The 17,702-nt window shown below is 47.3% G+C and overlaps 1 protein-coding gene across 3 annotated transcripts in view; it reads right to left on the bottom strand.

Moving 5' to 3' along the window:
- The window catches only part of SLC5A10 (solute carrier family 5 member 10), a 546,087-nt gene extending 528,880 nt beyond the window's left edge, over positions 1-17,207 (bottom strand). For all 3 annotated transcript variants that reach the window (XM_069210113.1, XM_069210111.1, XM_069210112.1), the window contains exon 1: positions 17,064-17,207. In XM_069210113.1, the coding sequence (XP_069066214.1) occupies positions 17,064-17,174 (111 nt within the window). In that variant the 5' untranslated portion in view covers positions 17,175-17,207. The remainder of the gene's footprint in view (positions 1-17,063) is intronic.
- Between the last annotated feature and the right edge of the window lie 495 nt (positions 17,208-17,702).

Here is a 17,702-nt window from a genome sequence, read left to right as displayed (position 1 = left end):
ACCTTGGCTAAAGGTTGTCCACCCTTCCTACTCTGTTTTCTTTTCTTCTTCTTCTGGGGCCTGCTTGCATTTACTGCAGAAGCAGGACTTCCAGAATCCTTGGGAGAGGACTGGCACTGGACCAGTTCCTCTCTTGGGCTCTGACTAACCTCTGGGTAGTCATTTCCAAGGAGACAATCAAGGGGGAGGTCTGTACTGACTACTACCCTTCTCCAGCTAAGAGTGCCACCCACTTCTATGGGCACTAAAGCCACAGGCCTCTTAGTGACCCTGTCTAGGCTAACTCTTACCCTGGCAGTCTCACCTGGGATGTACTGGTTTGAGAGCACCAGCCTGTCATGCACAATAGTGTGACTGGCACAAGTGTCTCTCAGGGCAGTGGTTGGGATTCCATTCACCAGTAGGTGGTGGAAGTGTCTACTTCCCTCTGGAATCTCCAACTCACCTGTTGGGCCCTGTTTCCAGTTGAAGGCTAGGAAGACCTCCTCATCTGAGGAGTCATCTCCCATGGCTACACTGGTTACCCCAGGAATTTTGTTCTGGGGTTTGTTTTTGGGACAAGAAGTGTCCTTGGTGTTGTGCCCAGACTGTTTACAGTTGTGGCACCATGCCTTAGTGGCATCCCAGTTCTTACCCTGGTACCCACCTTTGTTTTGGGTTGTGTCCTGGGGCCCACCCACCTGTTCTGGTTTTTGGGGGCCTACAGAGGACTCTTTTTCTTTGTTTCTAGTGTTACCCACTTTCTCCTGGGGAGTTTTTGTAACCCCTTTCTTTTGGTCACCCCCAGTGGAAGTTTTGGTTACCCTAGTCTTGACCCAGTGGTCTGCCTTCTTTCCCAATTCTTGGGGAGAAATTGGACCTAGGTCTACCAGATACTGATGCAACTTTTCATTGAAGCAGTTACTTAAAATGTGTTCTTTCATAAACAAATTATAAAGCCCAACATAGTCACACACTTCATTTCCAGTTAACCAACCATCTAGTGTTTTTACTGAGTAGTCTACAAAATCAACCCAGGTCTGGCTCGAGGATTTTTGAGCCCCCCTGAATCTAATTCTATACTCCTCAGTGGAGAATCCAAAGCCCTCAATCAGGGTACCCTTCATGAGGTCATAAGATTCTGCATCTTTTCCAGAGAGTGTGAGGAGTCTATCCCTACACTTTCCAGTGAACATTTCCCAAAGGAGAGCACCCCAGTGAGATCTGTTCACTTTTCTGGTTACACAAGCCCTCTCAAAAGCTGTGAACCATTTGGTGATGTCATCACCATCTTCATATTTTGTTACAATCCCTTTGGGGATTTTTAGGATGTCAGGAGAATCTCTGACCCTATTTAAGTTGCTGCCACCATTGATGGGACCTAGGCCCATCTCTTTTCTTTCCCTTTCTATGGCTAGGAGCTGCTTTTCCAAAGCCAATCTTTTGACCATCCTGGCTAACAGGGGGTCATCCTCACTGAGAGCATCCTCAGTGATTTCAGAAATGCTGGACCCTCCTGTGAGGGAAGCAACATTTCTGACTATCATTTTTGGAGACAGGGCTTGAGAGGCCCTGGTCTCCCTATTTAGGACTGGAAGGGGGGAATTGCCCTCCAAGTCACTAATTTCTTCCTCTGTGAAGTCATCCTCAGAGGGGTTGGCTTTTTCAAACTCTGCCAACAGCTCCTGGAGCTGAATTTTGGTAGGTCTGGAGCCAATGGTTATTTTCTTTATATTACAGAGAGACCTTAGCTCCCTCATCTTAAGATGGAGGTAAGGTGTGGTGTCGAGTTCCACCACATTCATCTCTGTATCAGACATTATTTTGCTAAAAGTTGGAAGACTTTTTAAAGAATCTAAAACTGTTTCTAGAATCTAATTTCAAACCTTTAACAAACTTTTAAACTCTAAAAGAAAATGCTAAACAGGGACTTAACCCACAAGGCCCTAGCAGGACTTTTAAGAATTTAGAAAAATTTCAAATTGCAAAAATGAATTTCTAATGACAATTTTGGAATTTGTCGTGTGATCAGGTATTGGCTGAGTAGTCCAGCAAATGCAAAGTCTTGTACCCCACCGCTGATCCACCAATGTAGGAAGTTGGCTCTGTATGTGCTATTTCAAAGTAAGGAATAGCATGCACAGAGTCCAAGGGTTCCCCTTAGAGGTAAAATAGTGGTAAAAATAGATAATACTAAGGCTCTATTTTGTGGTAGTGTGGTCGAGCAGTAGGCTTATCCAAGGAGTAGTGTTAAGCATTTGTTGTACATACACATAGACAATAAATGAGGTACACACACTCAGAGACAAATCCAGCCAATAGGTTTTGTATAGAAAAATATCTTTTCTTAGTTTATTTTAAGAACCACAGGTTCAAATTTTACATGTAATATCTCATTCGAAAGGTATTGCAGGTAAGTACTTTAGGAACTTCAAATCATCAAAATTGCATGTATACTTTTCAAGTTATTCACAAATAGCTGTTTTAAAAGTGGACACTTAGGGCAATTTTCACAGTTCCTAGGGGAGGTAAGTATTTGTTAGGTTAACCAGGTAAGTAAGACACTTACAGGGCTTAGTTCTTGGTCCAAGGTAGCCCACCGTTGGGGGTTCAGAGCAACCCCAAAGTCACCACACCAGCAGCTCAGGGCCGGTCAGGTGCAGAGTTCAAAGTGGTGCCCAAAACGCATAGGCTAGAATGGAGAGAAGGGGGTGCCCCGGTTCCGGTCTGCTTGCAGGTAAGTACCCGCGTCTTCGGAGGGCAGACCAGGGGGGTTTTGTAGGGCACCGGGGGGGACACAAGTCCACACAGAAATTTCACCCTCAGCGGCGCGGGGGCGGCCGGGTGCAGTGTAGAAACAAGCGTCGGGTTCGCAATGTTAGTCTATGAGAGATCTCGGGATCTCTTCAGCGCTGCAGGCAGGCAAGGGGGGGATTCCTCGGGGAAACCTCCACTTGGGCAAGGGAGAGGGACTCCTGGGGGTCACTTCTCCAGTGAAAGTCCGGTCCTTCAGGTCCTGGGGGCTGCGGGTGCAGGGTCTCTCCCAGGCGTCGGGACTTTAGGTTCAAAGAGTCGCGGTCAGGGGAAGCCTCGGGATTCCCTCTGCAGGCGGCACTGTGGGGGCTCAGGGGGGACAGGTTTTGGTACTCACAGTATCAGAGTAGTCCTGGGGTCCCGCCTGAGGTGTCGGATCTCCACCAGCCGAGTCGGGGTCGCCGGGTGCAGTGTTGCAAGTCTCACGCTTCTTGCGGGGAGCTTGCAGGGTTCTTTAAAGCTGCTGGAAACAAAGTTGCAGCTTTTCTTGGAGCAGGTCCGCTGTCCTCGGGAGTTTCTTGTCTTTTCGAAGCAGGGGCAGTCCTCAGAGGATGTCGAGGTCGCTGGTCCCTTTGGAAGGCGTCGCTGGAGCAGGATCTTTGGAAGGCAGGAGACAGGCCGGTGAGTTTCTGGAGCCAAGGCAGTTGTCGTCTTCTGGTCTTCCGCTGCAGGGGTTTTCAGCTGGGCAGTCCTTCTTCTTGTAGTTGCAGGAATCTAATTTTCTAGGGTTCAGGGTAGCCCTTAAATACTAAATTTAAGGGCGTGTTTAGGTCTGGGGGGTTAGTAGCCAATGGCTACTAGCCCTGAGGGTGGGTACACCCTCTTTGTGCCTCCTCCCAAGGGGAGGGGGTCACAATCCTAACCCTATTGGGGGAATCCTCCATCTGCAAGATGGAGGATTTCTAAAAGTTAGAGTCACTTCAGCTCAGGACACCTTAGGGGCTGTCCTGACTGGCCAGTGACTCCTCCTTGTTTTTCTCATTATTTTCTCCGGCCTTGCCGCCAAAAGTGGGGCCTGGCCGGAGGGGGCGGGCAACTCCACTAGCTGGAGTGTCCTGCTGGGTTGGCACAAAGGAGGTGAGCCTTTGAGGCTCACCGCCAGGAGTGACAATTCCTGCCTGGGGGAGGTGTTAGCATCTCCACCCAGTGCAGGCTTTGTTACTGGCCTCAGAGTGACAAAGGCACTCTCCCCATGGGGCCAGCAACATGTCTCGGTTTGTGGCAGGCTGCTAAAACTAGTCAGCCTACACAGATAGTCGGTTAAGTTTCAGGGGGCACCTCTAAGGTGCCCTCTGGGGTGTATTTTACAATAAAATGTACACTGGCATCAGTGTGCATTTATTGTGCTGAGAAGTTTGATACCAAACTTCCCAGTTTTCAGTGTAGCCATTATGGTGCTGTGGAGTTCGTGTTTGACAGACTCCCAGACCATATACTCTTATGGCTACCCTGCACTTACAATGTCTAAGGTTTTGTTTAGACACTGTAGGGGTACCATGCTCATGCACTGGTACCCTCACCTATGGTATAGTGCACCCTGCCTTAGGGCTGTAAGGCCTGCTAGAGGGGTGTCTTACCTATACTGCATAGGCTGTGAGAGGCTGGCATGGCACCCTGAGGGGAGTGCCATGTCGACTTACTCGTTTTGTCCTCACTAGCACACACAAGCTGGCACGCAGTGTGTCTGTGCTGAGTGAGAGGTCTCCAGGGTGGCATAAGACATGCTGCAGCCCTTAGAGACCTTCCTTGGCATCAGGGCCCTTGGTACTAGAAGTACCAGTTACAAGGGACTTATCTGAATGCCAGGGTGTGCCAATTGTGGATACAATGGTACATTTTAGGTGAAGGAACACTGGTGCTGGGGCCTGGTTAGCAGGGTCCCAGCACACTTCTCAGTCAAGTCAGCATCAGTATCAGGCAAAAAGTGGGGGGTAACTGCAACAGGGAGCCATTTCTTTACAGCTGCTAAGAGAATTCCCAGAACTGTTCACAGGCCTTGGCTGCCTCAAAGCTCCCCCGATGAAGCTACACATTGACAAGGCCGTGAAGCCGGTTGCATTACGACACCGGCGAATACCGTTTCACTTAAGGCCGCTAGTAGAGCGAGAGCTGGCTAGCCTCGAAGAACAAGGAGTCATCGAAAGAGTATCTGGACCCACTCCCTGGGTATCGCCCATGGTGATCGCGGAAAAGCCGAAGCAACCAGGAAAAATCCGCCTCTGCATCGACATGAGGTTGCCCAACCAGGCCATCAAGCGAAAAAGGCATATTACCCCAACCGTAGCTGACATCATAGCTGATTTAAACGGATCCAAGTGGTTCTCCAAACTAGACTTAAACGCGGGATACCACCAACTCAGACTGGCGGAGGAAAGTAGGTATATCACCACGTTCTCAACACACCTTGGCTTGAGAAGATACAAGCGCCTGAGCTTCGGTGTGTCATCGGCGGCGGAGGTCTTCCAGGACACCATTTGACAGACACTGTCAGGCTTACAAGGCGTGATGAATGTAAGCGACGACATATTAATCTACTCCGCAATGGCTGAAGATCACCATCGGCAAGTGAGGGACACCATCAAAGATTGTCGGAACATGGATTCACCCTCCACAGAAACAAGTGTGTTTTCTTCCAGAAAGAAATCAAATTTTTCGGATATGTCTTCAACCAGGAAGGCATCCAAGTAGATCCCCGCAAATCCAGCGCCATCAGAAAAGCCCCCGCCCCGAAGACGGTGACTGAAGTGAGGAGTTTCTTGGGAATGGCAACATATTGCGGTAGATTCATCCCAAGGTTGGCCACGCTGTCAGAGCCGCTCCGAGCCCTCACGAAAGCGGATGCACCCTGGGAGTGGGGAAGCCGAGAAGAAGAAGCATTCCAAGAACTCAAGAAGGCTCTCCTGTGTGACACTACGATGGCATACTTTGACCCGATGAGAAAGACCGAGCTGACTGTTGACGCGAGCCCGGTAGGCCTCAGCGCTGTGCCGGCCCAAGAGAGTGAGCCAGGCCGGTGGGCCCCATTAGCATACGCCAGTAAGGCGTTGACCCCAACCGAGCGACGATAGGGAGGCCCTGGCGATCAAGTGGGCGTGCGGGCACTTCCACCTCTATCTCCAAGGAAGACCCTTCCGGGTGGTCACAGACCATCAACCACTTGTTCCCCTTTTCAAGGGGAGCGCACCACATCGATCGAAAGGTGGGCAATTCAGCTGCAACACTATGGCATGGAGGTAGTGTACCAACCAGGGGCCAAGAACCCAGCGGACTTCCTGTCTTGACACCCGCCGGACCAGACCCAAGCCCCTAGTCAAGATGAGGCAGACACCGAAGCGCATGTGCATGCACTTGCCCAAGGGAGCTGCCCCAAGACAATCAACACAAAGGAGATCTCCGAAGCGATCCTTGAAGACGTGGTACTGCTGCGTGTGAAGCTAGCGTTGGAAAGTGGATCATGGCGCCATTTCCTTTCAAACACGGAAAACTGGACCACGGCTGAACGAGAGCGTTTGACGAAACTATGGAGAGTCCGGAACGAGCTAAGCTCTACGGTAGATGGTCTTCTCCTCCAGGGGCACAGGCTAGTAATACCACGACAACTACAAGATCGCGTAATCCTGTTAGCACACGGAGGGAATCAAGGAATGATGAAAATGAAGGCGCGCATGAGGGCAAAGGTGTTGTCGCGTGGGCTCTCATTATCCTAAATGAGACTACTGGATTTCTAGGTAGCAGGATCGTTTCTGGTGTGGGGGACTGAGTCTGACCCACTTAGAAGGACCTCTGTCACCCTCAATCCGTTTTTTCTCCGGCTAGCTAGCAGTGCCTCATCTCTCCCAAGGAGAAGGGATGATTGGGCAGCCGAGCGCATGACATCTATAGAACTTCTCAGGGAAGTCGTGGTCACTCAGATCCAAACCAACTCTCTCATTTACAGTATGATCTCATATACAAATGACAAAGGCAGTTTGAGTTTTATATATTGTTTTAATAAAACGACTGCATTTTAGATATTAAGGCATGAGCCGCAATAACCAGAACCATACAACACAGTAGGATTGAAATAGTCACGAGGAGAGTGAAACATAAGAATAACGCTATCATGGTGTTAATTAATTCTACTCTCTCTCAGTTAGTTATATTTCTAGCACAGCATGTTAAGCTTCTAACTTGCCTTTTAGATTCCCTGGGAAACCATCAACCCTCATACCTGAGCAAAGACCTGTGATCTGGTTCAGCATCTGCAACGAAGTAGTCAGCGTCTAGTTGTGGTTCCCTGGTCGGAATCTCCCTCTTACGTGTACTAGAACTAGGAAGTGTTTTTATAACTAACACGCCGGTGTTCTAAGAAACGTCCCTACGTAAGAATACTTTCTACGAACCCTAAAGACTAAACTCCTACCACGTTTATCGGCAATGTACCAGACTGTATCCTTGACTGAAGCACAGAGCGAGCAAGAATGTATTGTTTGAGAACTCCGGTGCTGAAGTAAGCTAAACAGTGTGATAGAAGAAAATAAAACAAGACCGTAGAACTGGCTATTTGAAAAATAACAGTACGAAGCTGAATAAAAAGCATTTAGAGCAAAGTGCACAGAGGCTCTATGCTGCGAGCAAAGGAATTAAATACATCCAGGGCAAAGTGCACGAAGGCCTAAAGCCCAAAGCTAACGCGCAAAGGATACATGAAACGGACCACACTACAGTGTGGTTCCCTGGACTTGAAGAGGAAGTGGACCAATGCGTGCGACAATGCCCAGCGTGCCAGTTAACAGCTAGCCCGGAGGTGCCGGCCCCGATTCTGATGGAAGAAGCATGCACGAAACCCTGGGCACAAGTCAGCCTCGATTTTGGAAGCTTTCCAGATGGCAGGACCACCCTGGCGCTCATAGATGGGTACTCCAAGTATCCAGTCGTCGAGGTCATTGCGTCCACTGCATTCACGCAGGTGGGTCCAGCTCTTGAAAGGATTTTTGCCATGTTTGGTCTCCCGGAGGAGTTTAAGACGGATAACAGACCGTCTTTCCAAGGGAGTGAGTTTCATGACATGATGGGGCGTTTGGGCGTCAGACACAGAAGAATCATGCCGCTATGGCCTCAAGCCAATGGAGAGGTTGAGCGTTTCATGTGCACGCTCAATAAGGCCCTTAGAATCGCTGTGTTAGAAACCACGGACCCGGAGATCAGCCTTCACCGGTTCTTACGGGAATATAGAGGAACCCCGCATTGCACAACTGGCCAGACTCCATGGTTGCTGATGCTTGCCGGAACGAGACGAGACACCATCCCTGCTGCACCCGGGTGGGAACCCATCCCCTATCACCCGAAGCAGACACAAGCCAAGAGGAGAGAAGTCAATGACAAGGCGGGCCAGGGTAAGAGACATTCACATCGGTGACCAGGTGATTGTCAAGGATCGCAAACCTGGATGGAAATTCCGCACACCCTATGAACCTGGAGTATGGACAGTGACTGGGGTGTCCGGGACCATGGTGACAGCAGAGAAAGGGTGTGAACGGGTAACGCAGAACATTTCATGGTTCAAGAAAGCAACGTTTGTGGAGAATTCCGGAGATCAAGAAGCAGAGGATCAATTATCGGACTGTCCGACCACTGAGAGTCCTGCACAAGAGCGTGAGGGTGAACTGCCATCGGTGGCTGGACCAGGCGGTGGGAGACAACCGGTGGGTGCCGCCCCAGCGACCCAGTGCAGGGAGCCCAGATCCCAGATCGGGAGGTACAGTTTAAGACCCAATCCGCCACCCAGCCAAAAACTAAAAGACTTTGTATGCATGGTAACTTTTGATCCAGTTGGGGAGGGATGTAGTGTTCCGTGACGGTCTAGTTGTTGGGAGACTGGTCACGGAGCACTAACCCGGGGTCACAGAAGAGGTTCCGGGGGAAGTGTGAAGTGATAAAATAAAGCGGAGCGCAGGAGTTTTATGGTTGTTTTACCTGCGGCTCCAGTGTGGTAGCACTTCAGTGTTTGGTGTAATTATTGGAATGCGCCCTGCGCGAGAGGTGTGAAATACTACAAGGCTGAGAAAGAGTTACATATAGATTATTGCTGGAACCACAAGACCATTTACAGTGGAGACGTATGGAATGTCGAGATTGTGTGAGGCACTCAGAAAGCTGAGAATGCTGCTAACGTTAACGCCCTCTAGCAGAGAGTAATAACACTTGATTATTTACACACACTTGATTTGCATCTAAGGGACAATAACTAGTACTAGTGATGAGCAGCGTAGTTAATTTTCTATTTGTCCTACACATTTCATAGGAAGATCTTTTGCCTGCTTTCTTCTCTCCAAAACACTGAAAAGGATAAAATGTCGAACAGGACATGACTGAACCTGTGTTCTGTGAGAATTACAAAGGCTCCCAGACTTGTGCACGGCCTCCCGACCTACTAAAACAACGCTGAAGCTGTTGATCTGAGCCCTAAGATGTGTCCTTGTGTCCAACACTGCATGTGAACTGCTGCACGGTTCCCATTTGCCTTGAAATGAACTCAGTGAGAAAGTGTAATTGAGGCCTCCTCTGTCAAGGACAGGGCGTACCGAGCCTCATCTTCGAGATACAGCTGCATGCGGCCGGTTCCTGGGTAGGGCCCAGCTGTGAAAGCACACTGGACATGAACAACCTTCAGCTCGTCCGCCCTTTCTGCACTGCAGAAGCTGCATTCACAAATGACCACCTGGTACAATACATCCGCATGAGTTACTGGGTGCAGCTGCCCAAGGGGGAAATGAGGATAAGGAGGGCAGGAGTGCACTGGTGGGGAAGCGGGATGGCTGTGCAGGGCAGCCAAAGGGATCTTGTATAGAGTCACTGAAGTCACTGAGCTGCTTTGTGTGCTTTTAGGGCCTTTTCCACTCGAGTATGCGGTGAAATCCTTCTATCTCTTGCCATACTGTGTGATGTGTAAATGTCCTGTTCTACAGCATGTTACAAGGCATGTATTCTCCCTCACGGGAGATCAGGCCTGACAGCTCAGCTGTTTGCAATACATATTGTTACCAATGCTTTAAAATGTATGTAGAGTGGGCTTTGATTCTGTTCAGAGGAGTGTTTCTCTCTCATCTCATGCTACTGGCGGTCATTCCTATGAAATTACCTCTATCAACATGGAGGAGAGACTACCTATATCTCAAAACAATACAGAATTAACACACATTAGGGACCAGTTTTTCAAGGGCTAGTGTTTACCCTTGCATCACTCAAGGTGACGCAAGAGCAATGCAAGCCCTTTAGTGAGATTTACTATGCCACAAAAAAAACACCCTGCATGGCTCTGTGTGGCATTGTAAATTTGAGGTCTCTGCCTGGTGTTACTCCGCCCTGGTAAAACATCCTATGGTTGGAACATGGGTGTTCCACACATCTACCATAGTTTCTATTACTTTACCAGAGTTACTAATGGTAGTAAACATGTGAATGCGTAAAAATGGTACGCCTTCCCAGAAGAGGCGTAAAAAGGAGAAATATGTTTATTTCTCCTCATTTTTTCTTCTTTCTACTTGTGTGGTGTGCCTTCCCACAGGAGATGTAACAAGGAAAAATATGTTTATTTCTCCTAATTTTTACCTCTTTCCACATTTGCTGCATTCTGCAGCACACATAGAAATAGAAAAATGCCTCAGATGATTGTTTTGTGTAGGAAGGTGTCCTTTTCTGCACTAAACAGTCCTGGGTGTAATGTACGCACAATTGCACCATGGTGCGAGGGTGCCCGCTTTGATTCTTGGCAGTCACAAGTGTGCCAGTACCAAGGAAGACAGGAATACGCCCTGGCTTAGTAGATATGGCGCATTTCTGCTCTCTACATTAGACGCAGAGCAGAAAGATTTCTTGCTGCGTTGAACCAAATATTAGTAAATCTAGCCCCCAATCTTACTCTCATCAATGTGCTGGATACATAAAGCAACCATTCAAGGGGGATTTTATTCACAGCAATTTTAGCCCAGGCCTACAATGCAAGCCAGATATGAAGGGGTTTCCACTGTTGGTTTGGTATTAACAGTCTCGAGGGCTTCCTGAAACTCAAGACATGTCAACAGAATCACACTGACGAACCTCTAAAAGGGCAAAAAACATCAGTGATTGCCTAAGTTCTCTGAGAGATGTCTGACTCTGGCTGGCAAAGTCATGTTTAGAATATTCTTCCATCTGTGTTGAAAACAATGAAGCAAGAATAGCTAAATATGCATAGAAAGCTTGGATTCTGAGGTAGACCTCTTGGTAAAAAAGCTGAAGAGAAGGCAATGCAGATTAATAACAGGAACTCTCTGGCATCTAACAACCCTCATTCCAAAGGGCAGCAGTGGTGGGAAAGGGGAGAGGACTGGAGACTTGTGGTGGGGTGGAGGGGATAGATAAACGTCCTGGGTTTAGACGTGGAACAAGTGAGGGAGGTGGAGCGGGTTCCTGACACAAAAGTCCTGGAAGAGAAAGAGTCAAAGGGCAGCCGGGGGGAGGTGAGCAAAAGACTAAAGGCAGCAGAAAGGGGGCGTCCTAGGGAGATATGGAGGGTGTCAGGCTGCAGCTTGCTAGCTCAGGAGAATGGCCCTATGTATTTGTAAGCTGATACCAGGCAGGCAGGAGAAGAACGTAACACACCTACCTGCACTCTTCTTTTATTGACTGGGTACAATGGCAATAAAAGTAGGATCAGACTATTTTTTAATAAGATAATTTTTAATTTTTGCAGGCGCTTTGAAGAAAATCACGGGAATTACAAAAGTGCAGATTTTGCAATGTTTTGCATATTGCAAAATTACGACATCATGGGTGTTCTGTATAATGTTCTTCTTAGGTCTTATTCACCTTTTGAGTATGGGGGTTTGTCACTTCTGTCTCCAGCTGTCTCAGGTTTACAAAGGAGCGTCCAGTTCTGTGGTCCAGGGAGGCCCACATTTGAAACATAGGGTCTGTATTGGGTGAGTTCATAGTGTGCCCCAACCAGAAGGGACACAGTGGATGCAATCTACCACTGCACATCCACACTTCCTTCCTTCCGTGTCTCCATCTGCCTATCCTTTCCCCAGGAGGACCACAGAAACCGCAAAGGTGCCAGTCCAGCCATGCCCCTCAGGACCTCCATCTCACCCTCTGTTTAACCTGGCAACACAGAGTCCCTGTGTCACTAATAACAAACTCTCTCTGCATGGGGTCCCGCTGGATCAGCTTGCCACCATGGTCACCAAGACTGACTTTGTAGCAAGTACACAAAGTTTCTACTTCATCTTTCTCACGTGGAGAGCAGTGCCTCTGTTCCCACCCATCCCTCCAAGGTCGCAGCTGCTTCCCACACCGAGAGGGGCACTTCGATCTGCTCACGGTTATCTCTGGAAGGTACAGTGGGGAGGCCGGATGTGAAACAAGTGAGAAGCCATTGACTAAACTGCTATTTTGGATCTCGGACGGCTATCCTTCCGTCTATTTTTCATTCTAAAGGGCATTCTGAGCTTTTGACTGACTGACAACCTAAGTAACACTTCACCACATCAACAGAAAGCAAAGCTACAGTTTTGTGAGGTGCAGGGGACCTGAGCAGTTGGGATTTAGTGCGACTGTTCGCAACCAGTTCCAAACAATGCCAGATAACGCTCAGTAGGACCATTTTCTGCATCTTTTTCAGCATCTGAAGAGCTAGAAGTGATCTGTACAGGGGAGATAGTGGAACCGGAGAAGGGCAATAGGCATTCTATCATTGAGGATTTTTTCAGCCACCCCAGATGAGAAAATGTTGAATTTCAGTCACCCACAAATTTTGCATCCATAAGATGAGCAGAGGCCAAAGAGGGCTGTATTCTTTCAGGACACATGCAATGACACCTCAGGTCAAATAATAAGAGGGAGCACAAGAAGGGCCAAAGGCAGAAGTCGGGGTTAGATGGGTTTAGTGTTGTAAGGGTATTTTTTAAGGTTTAGGGGTCGGTACAGGTACAGGATGGTAAGGCTGTTTGTAGGGTTTAGAGGTGGGTGAGGGTACAGGGTGGTAAAAGTATTTTTAGAGTTTGTGGGTATGCAAGGCATTGGCTGGTAAAGGTACTTTTAGTGTTTAATGGTGGATAGAGGTGTAGGGTGGTAAGGGTATTTTTAGTGTTTAGGGGTGGATAGGGGTATTACATTTTGGCCCCTGGGATAATGTCTGTGAATACCTATGGTCTAGAACTATATTCTTTTCCATGTGTATGCAAGTGTGACTGTAGAGTGCTAGATGGCTGTGCCTGCACCAAAAACAATATTCTACAGTAACCAGGGAGAGCTAGTTTATTGGGGACTCAGAAAGAAACTGAGCAATGTCCCTCCTTCAGAATAAAGGATGAGATAAAAGGCTATGCCAAAGACTGAATCTATGATGATTGACAGGGACTGCTAGGGCCTGATTTATGTTGTAGTTTAGTGGGTGTTTGTTAAATGTGGACGTGAGCAGAAAGGGTAGAATCCTCTCAGATAACTGAGGAGCAAAGTGCTCTCGGGGTTGTGGCCATCGGGCAGCCATTCAAGGCCTCTGCCCTGCTAAGCCCATCACAGGCAGCACTGGACAGAGATAACTTCTTTGCAGAGCTTAAATGGAGAGTTGCCCTTTCCTTTGGCAAGAACCGGACCCCCCTGGGGCACAAGGCTAGCCAGTCTGGTGGCAGGCCTAATCAACCTACCAGCTGGTAGATTCCCTGAGGCTTTCTGTGTCAGAAGCTCTAATCGAGACCTGCAGGAAGGTATCGGGATAAAGGAGAAACGCCAGACCACCCTGGCTACCAACCCAGAGGGGTGAGTTCAGGGCAATGGGTGGGATCCCAATTCATGTCCTATGAGGTAGGACCAGCTCTTAGATTTTGGCCCACACCCACTAATACACGCCGTGTGCTTCCCAACTAGGAATTTAAGACATGGACCATAAATAGGCAGACCCATAGTAACCCAAGAAGCAATGACCTCCCACCAACTCACACATACCTTTGACATACCACCTTTCAATGTACTGCTGTCCCAGAATAAGGGAGATGTAGACAATCATCACCAAGTTGGAATGAGGTGCCATTGCCCATGGTGTAGGAGATAGAAGAAATACTTCCTCATCGGGAAGTGTATGACCAACAACGACTTGCAAGTGAGACGTACCAAATGATCACATTTATTTTCTGAATGAGAGACTGTGTTACTAAACATCCAGGCATTGATGGGATCGTCCATCCGTGCTTGTGTGATTACTCTGCCAGTGTCTCATGGAGGATAACACTCAGTCATCTGCGCATGTGTGATTGCTCCGCTAGGATCATACACACAGGACTACATTATTCAGCCACCTGTGCATGTGTGATCACTCTGCTAGTGTCACGCTCAGGACAATACTCAGCCATCCGTGCATGTGTAAATACTCTGCTAGTGTCACATGGAGGACTACACTCAGTCCCTGTGCATGTGTGATTACTCTGCTAGCGCCACGCAGAGGATGCTCACCTATCTGAGCATGTGAGATTACGCTGCTAGTGTTACACACACAGGTCTAAACTCAGCCATCTGTGCATGCGGTATTTCTCCGCTAGTGTGATGCGGAGAGCCACACCTAGCCATCTGTGCATGTGTGATTACCCTGCTAGTGGCACAATGAGAATTAACTGTTTCTTGTGACCACGGTGGAGGAACGATACATGTTTAGTATGTCTAAAAGTACTTCTTGCCTATCAGGCAATAATGTGGGCGAACTTGTGTATAGCTCAACATCAACAGAGACACAAACATGCAGGCCAAGAGGCCGAGAGTCTCGGATATGGGAAGCAGGGACCACAACTGCTTTCTAAGACTGTCACTGCTTGGTGATAGCCCTAAGGGCTGTGGCGCTAACAGGCTATATACTCCAAGAGCAGGCAAAAAAGGAATTTCATTAATAAACTCTGCATTCCTTTTGGGACTCTTTGTAACCGGAGCAAGAAAATTTGAAAATGTGTCAAATTGTACCAAGAACTACAATTGCAAATTGCTTGAACCCCTTAAATCAGTAGTGTACGTAAATAACTTAGATCTCACCCAACTGCATGGCCGTCAATTCACAGAAATGCCAGGGGTAGCGCAAGTGACATCACTTGCCCTTTGACCTCCACTTTCACTCCCACACACACGCTTACACATACACACAAATTCACACTTACATACCCTCTTTCACAAAAAACACGCTTTGCCGCAAGCACGCACACAACATACACTTAAAAGCATACTCCAGCTAACTGTATTACACTAATAGTAAATAAAATATTATTTACTATTAGTGAAATAACAATTGATAGAAAACAAAGCGTGAGGATCCCCAGCTGATGTCCATAAGGACGAGCTGTCACTGTGTTCCTGGCAGTGAAGTTTCCTCCGCTGAGACCAGGGGTCACAAAGGGCAGGTCTGGGGTCGCAGCTGCTACCTCTGGCGACCTGCTACATGACGTCCATGCCCAGGTACATCTAGAAGTGGGGCCTACCTGGAAGGACCAGTCACAACAGGATAAAATAGCTGCAGCTACAGCTTTCTTTGCAAATGGGAATGCCCTAGGCTCAGACATCTTTGAGGCACTATTCTTCAAAAAATTTATAAATTCCCCATTGGTCCCATCTTTAATATATTCTGCTTGATCAAACCACCAAAAACTGACAATCTATTCTGACAGTATTTCTCAGACTAGGACCGAAGTGTGAGATCTGCTCTTCAAATATAGCTAACATTCCTCCTTAACCAAGACGTTGAATTGCATGCTAAATCAATATAGGATCGGAAGGCATTCCCCACAAATTCTCCCCTAGTTTATTGAGGTCGGTGTCTCGCGAATTATTAAGGTTAGCCATTCATGCGACAGCATCAGAAAGGAGGTTCCGAATACTTCTCCAATCCCACACACAAGATGCCAGTGATGCTTCAATCGATCGTTGCAGACACGGCTTTTTATTGCACATATTAGGTGTTCCCAATACTTGTATTGAGTAAACTGTGATTTGGGAAGAAATGTGTTAGGCACACATTGCAAGACCATCAGAGATGCTAAGAAGCAACCACCTACTCTTAGAGATAGCAGGACAGTGATTGGCAATCCAAGATTCCTCCCTTTGAAGTCTGGGAAGTGTAATCTCACTTTTTTCCCCTTATAGGGAGAGGCCCACTAGATGCGAAGAGCTGTTGGCTAAAACATACTGCCTGGTTGCCTGGTTGACAATACTTCAGTTATGTGTATTACAAAAGCCTAAAATCGATCATTCAAAAAACAAAGTCTTAAAGGCTGCTACGAGAAATAAAGAGTACATGCTTCGGTAAAACAATGGGTTTATAATGTTGTTTGTTGCACGTTTTATAGATATTTTTTAAAGTGCACTGCGTCCACAAAAAGTTGCAACCGCAATGTAAGAGAACATAGGTAAGAAAAAAGAATCAAAATGCTACATTAGAAACTAAGATTCCGAAAGATCAGAATGTAAGTTAAATATAAAAGTTTAAATCACGTTAGAACTGAAGTATATAAACCCACAAAAATAAACTATGAATGACAAGCCCGACAATATAATACCAAGACGTTTGAATAAATATTCCTGGAACTTTAAGAGACTTTCTAGTCTAATTTGTTTCAGACACACCCTCCTCCAAAATGTGTCAGTACTGTTGGCTTTAAGGTGCCTGTTTCGTGCAAAATGAGTAGAACGGGGCTTAAGCAGTACAAACAGCCCTAGTATTTCACGAGGAACCCTATGAACTAACGGCGCGTACAACAGCGTGGCCCGGCCGTGCTTGGTGTACTAGTGCAAACAATGGGCAAAATGAAATCACGTGACTTTTTCCTACCGAAGGAAAAAATGAAGAAATATAAAAAGTAAGGAAAGGGCAGGCTTTATGATGACGGTCTGGCTGCTCTAGAAACATTTCATCATCGAAAATGGCCCCATCGCACCTAAGATTAGTTGATTCACTTCGCAGTCATGTTGCAGAATTTATTTAGATACTTCAAATGCTTGATTGCCTAGTATCTACCAGTCATCATAAAATGCATTGCTTCTGTGAATAAATGTTACGATGCGTTGTGACTGCATAAATAGTTTGCAGTTTTGTGTAAAAAGGCAAGAGTGGAACACAGCAGCTGCGTACCTTAGGCTGATGTCTCACAGATTAGAGCACAGTCCTCACTATTCCACCAATGAATATGTGCTGTTGTTCCACCACTAATTTTGTAAATGGAACGAAAGAGTATGTAACCCCCCCCCCCCCTCCTCCCACTACCATTGGGTGGACTTACCCATATTCCGACGGCAATGTTCAGCACAAAGTAGGCCACGATGACGATGATGTCGGAGATATTGAAGTGCTGGGGTGGGATGGAGTAGGAAGTCGTGGAATTGTCCTCCATGGTTCCGTCTGCTCGTGAGCCGGGCTGCCGAGAAGTGATCTCTGCACCGTGGGCCGCTTGATGTGTTACTGACTAGAGGAGTCCTCTGCCTGATGGATGAAATTGATGATTAATCCAAAGGCTTTCAACGTCCAGTGTCCAATGAACCATCCAGGTGGACAGAAGTGCTGTGTGTGTGCATGTGTGTGTCTCACAACACTGTGCTGGCAAATCTAGTCTTGAGTAAATGAGTAGTGCAAACACATAGCAGATGCTTCCAGGAAAACACATCTAATTGTCGCAAACAGCGCCATTTGAGAAACTCTGAGTACATAGGTTTCTGCTAGTTCGTGACAAACTCAAATCCTGTATGACATTGCAGAATTGACAAATAGACGTCTATGCTCCATTACAGGAAGTGTTATGAGGCACTGCAAACACTGAGGCAATTGTCTTGGCTTCCACTTACAATCATTTATGATAATGTCACCTTACTGCCTCAAGTTTTATGAAAGAGAAAGGTCAATTTCTAAGCAAGATAAGCTGACA

This window comes from Pleurodeles waltl, chromosome 10 (assembly GCF_031143425.1).
Source record: "Pleurodeles waltl isolate 20211129_DDA chromosome 10, aPleWal1.hap1.20221129, whole genome shotgun sequence".
NCBI lineage: Eukaryota > Metazoa > Chordata > Amphibia > Caudata > Salamandridae > Pleurodeles > Pleurodeles waltl.
Note: the sequence above shows the minus strand (reverse complement) of the source record. Positions and strands in the feature narration are given on the sequence as shown.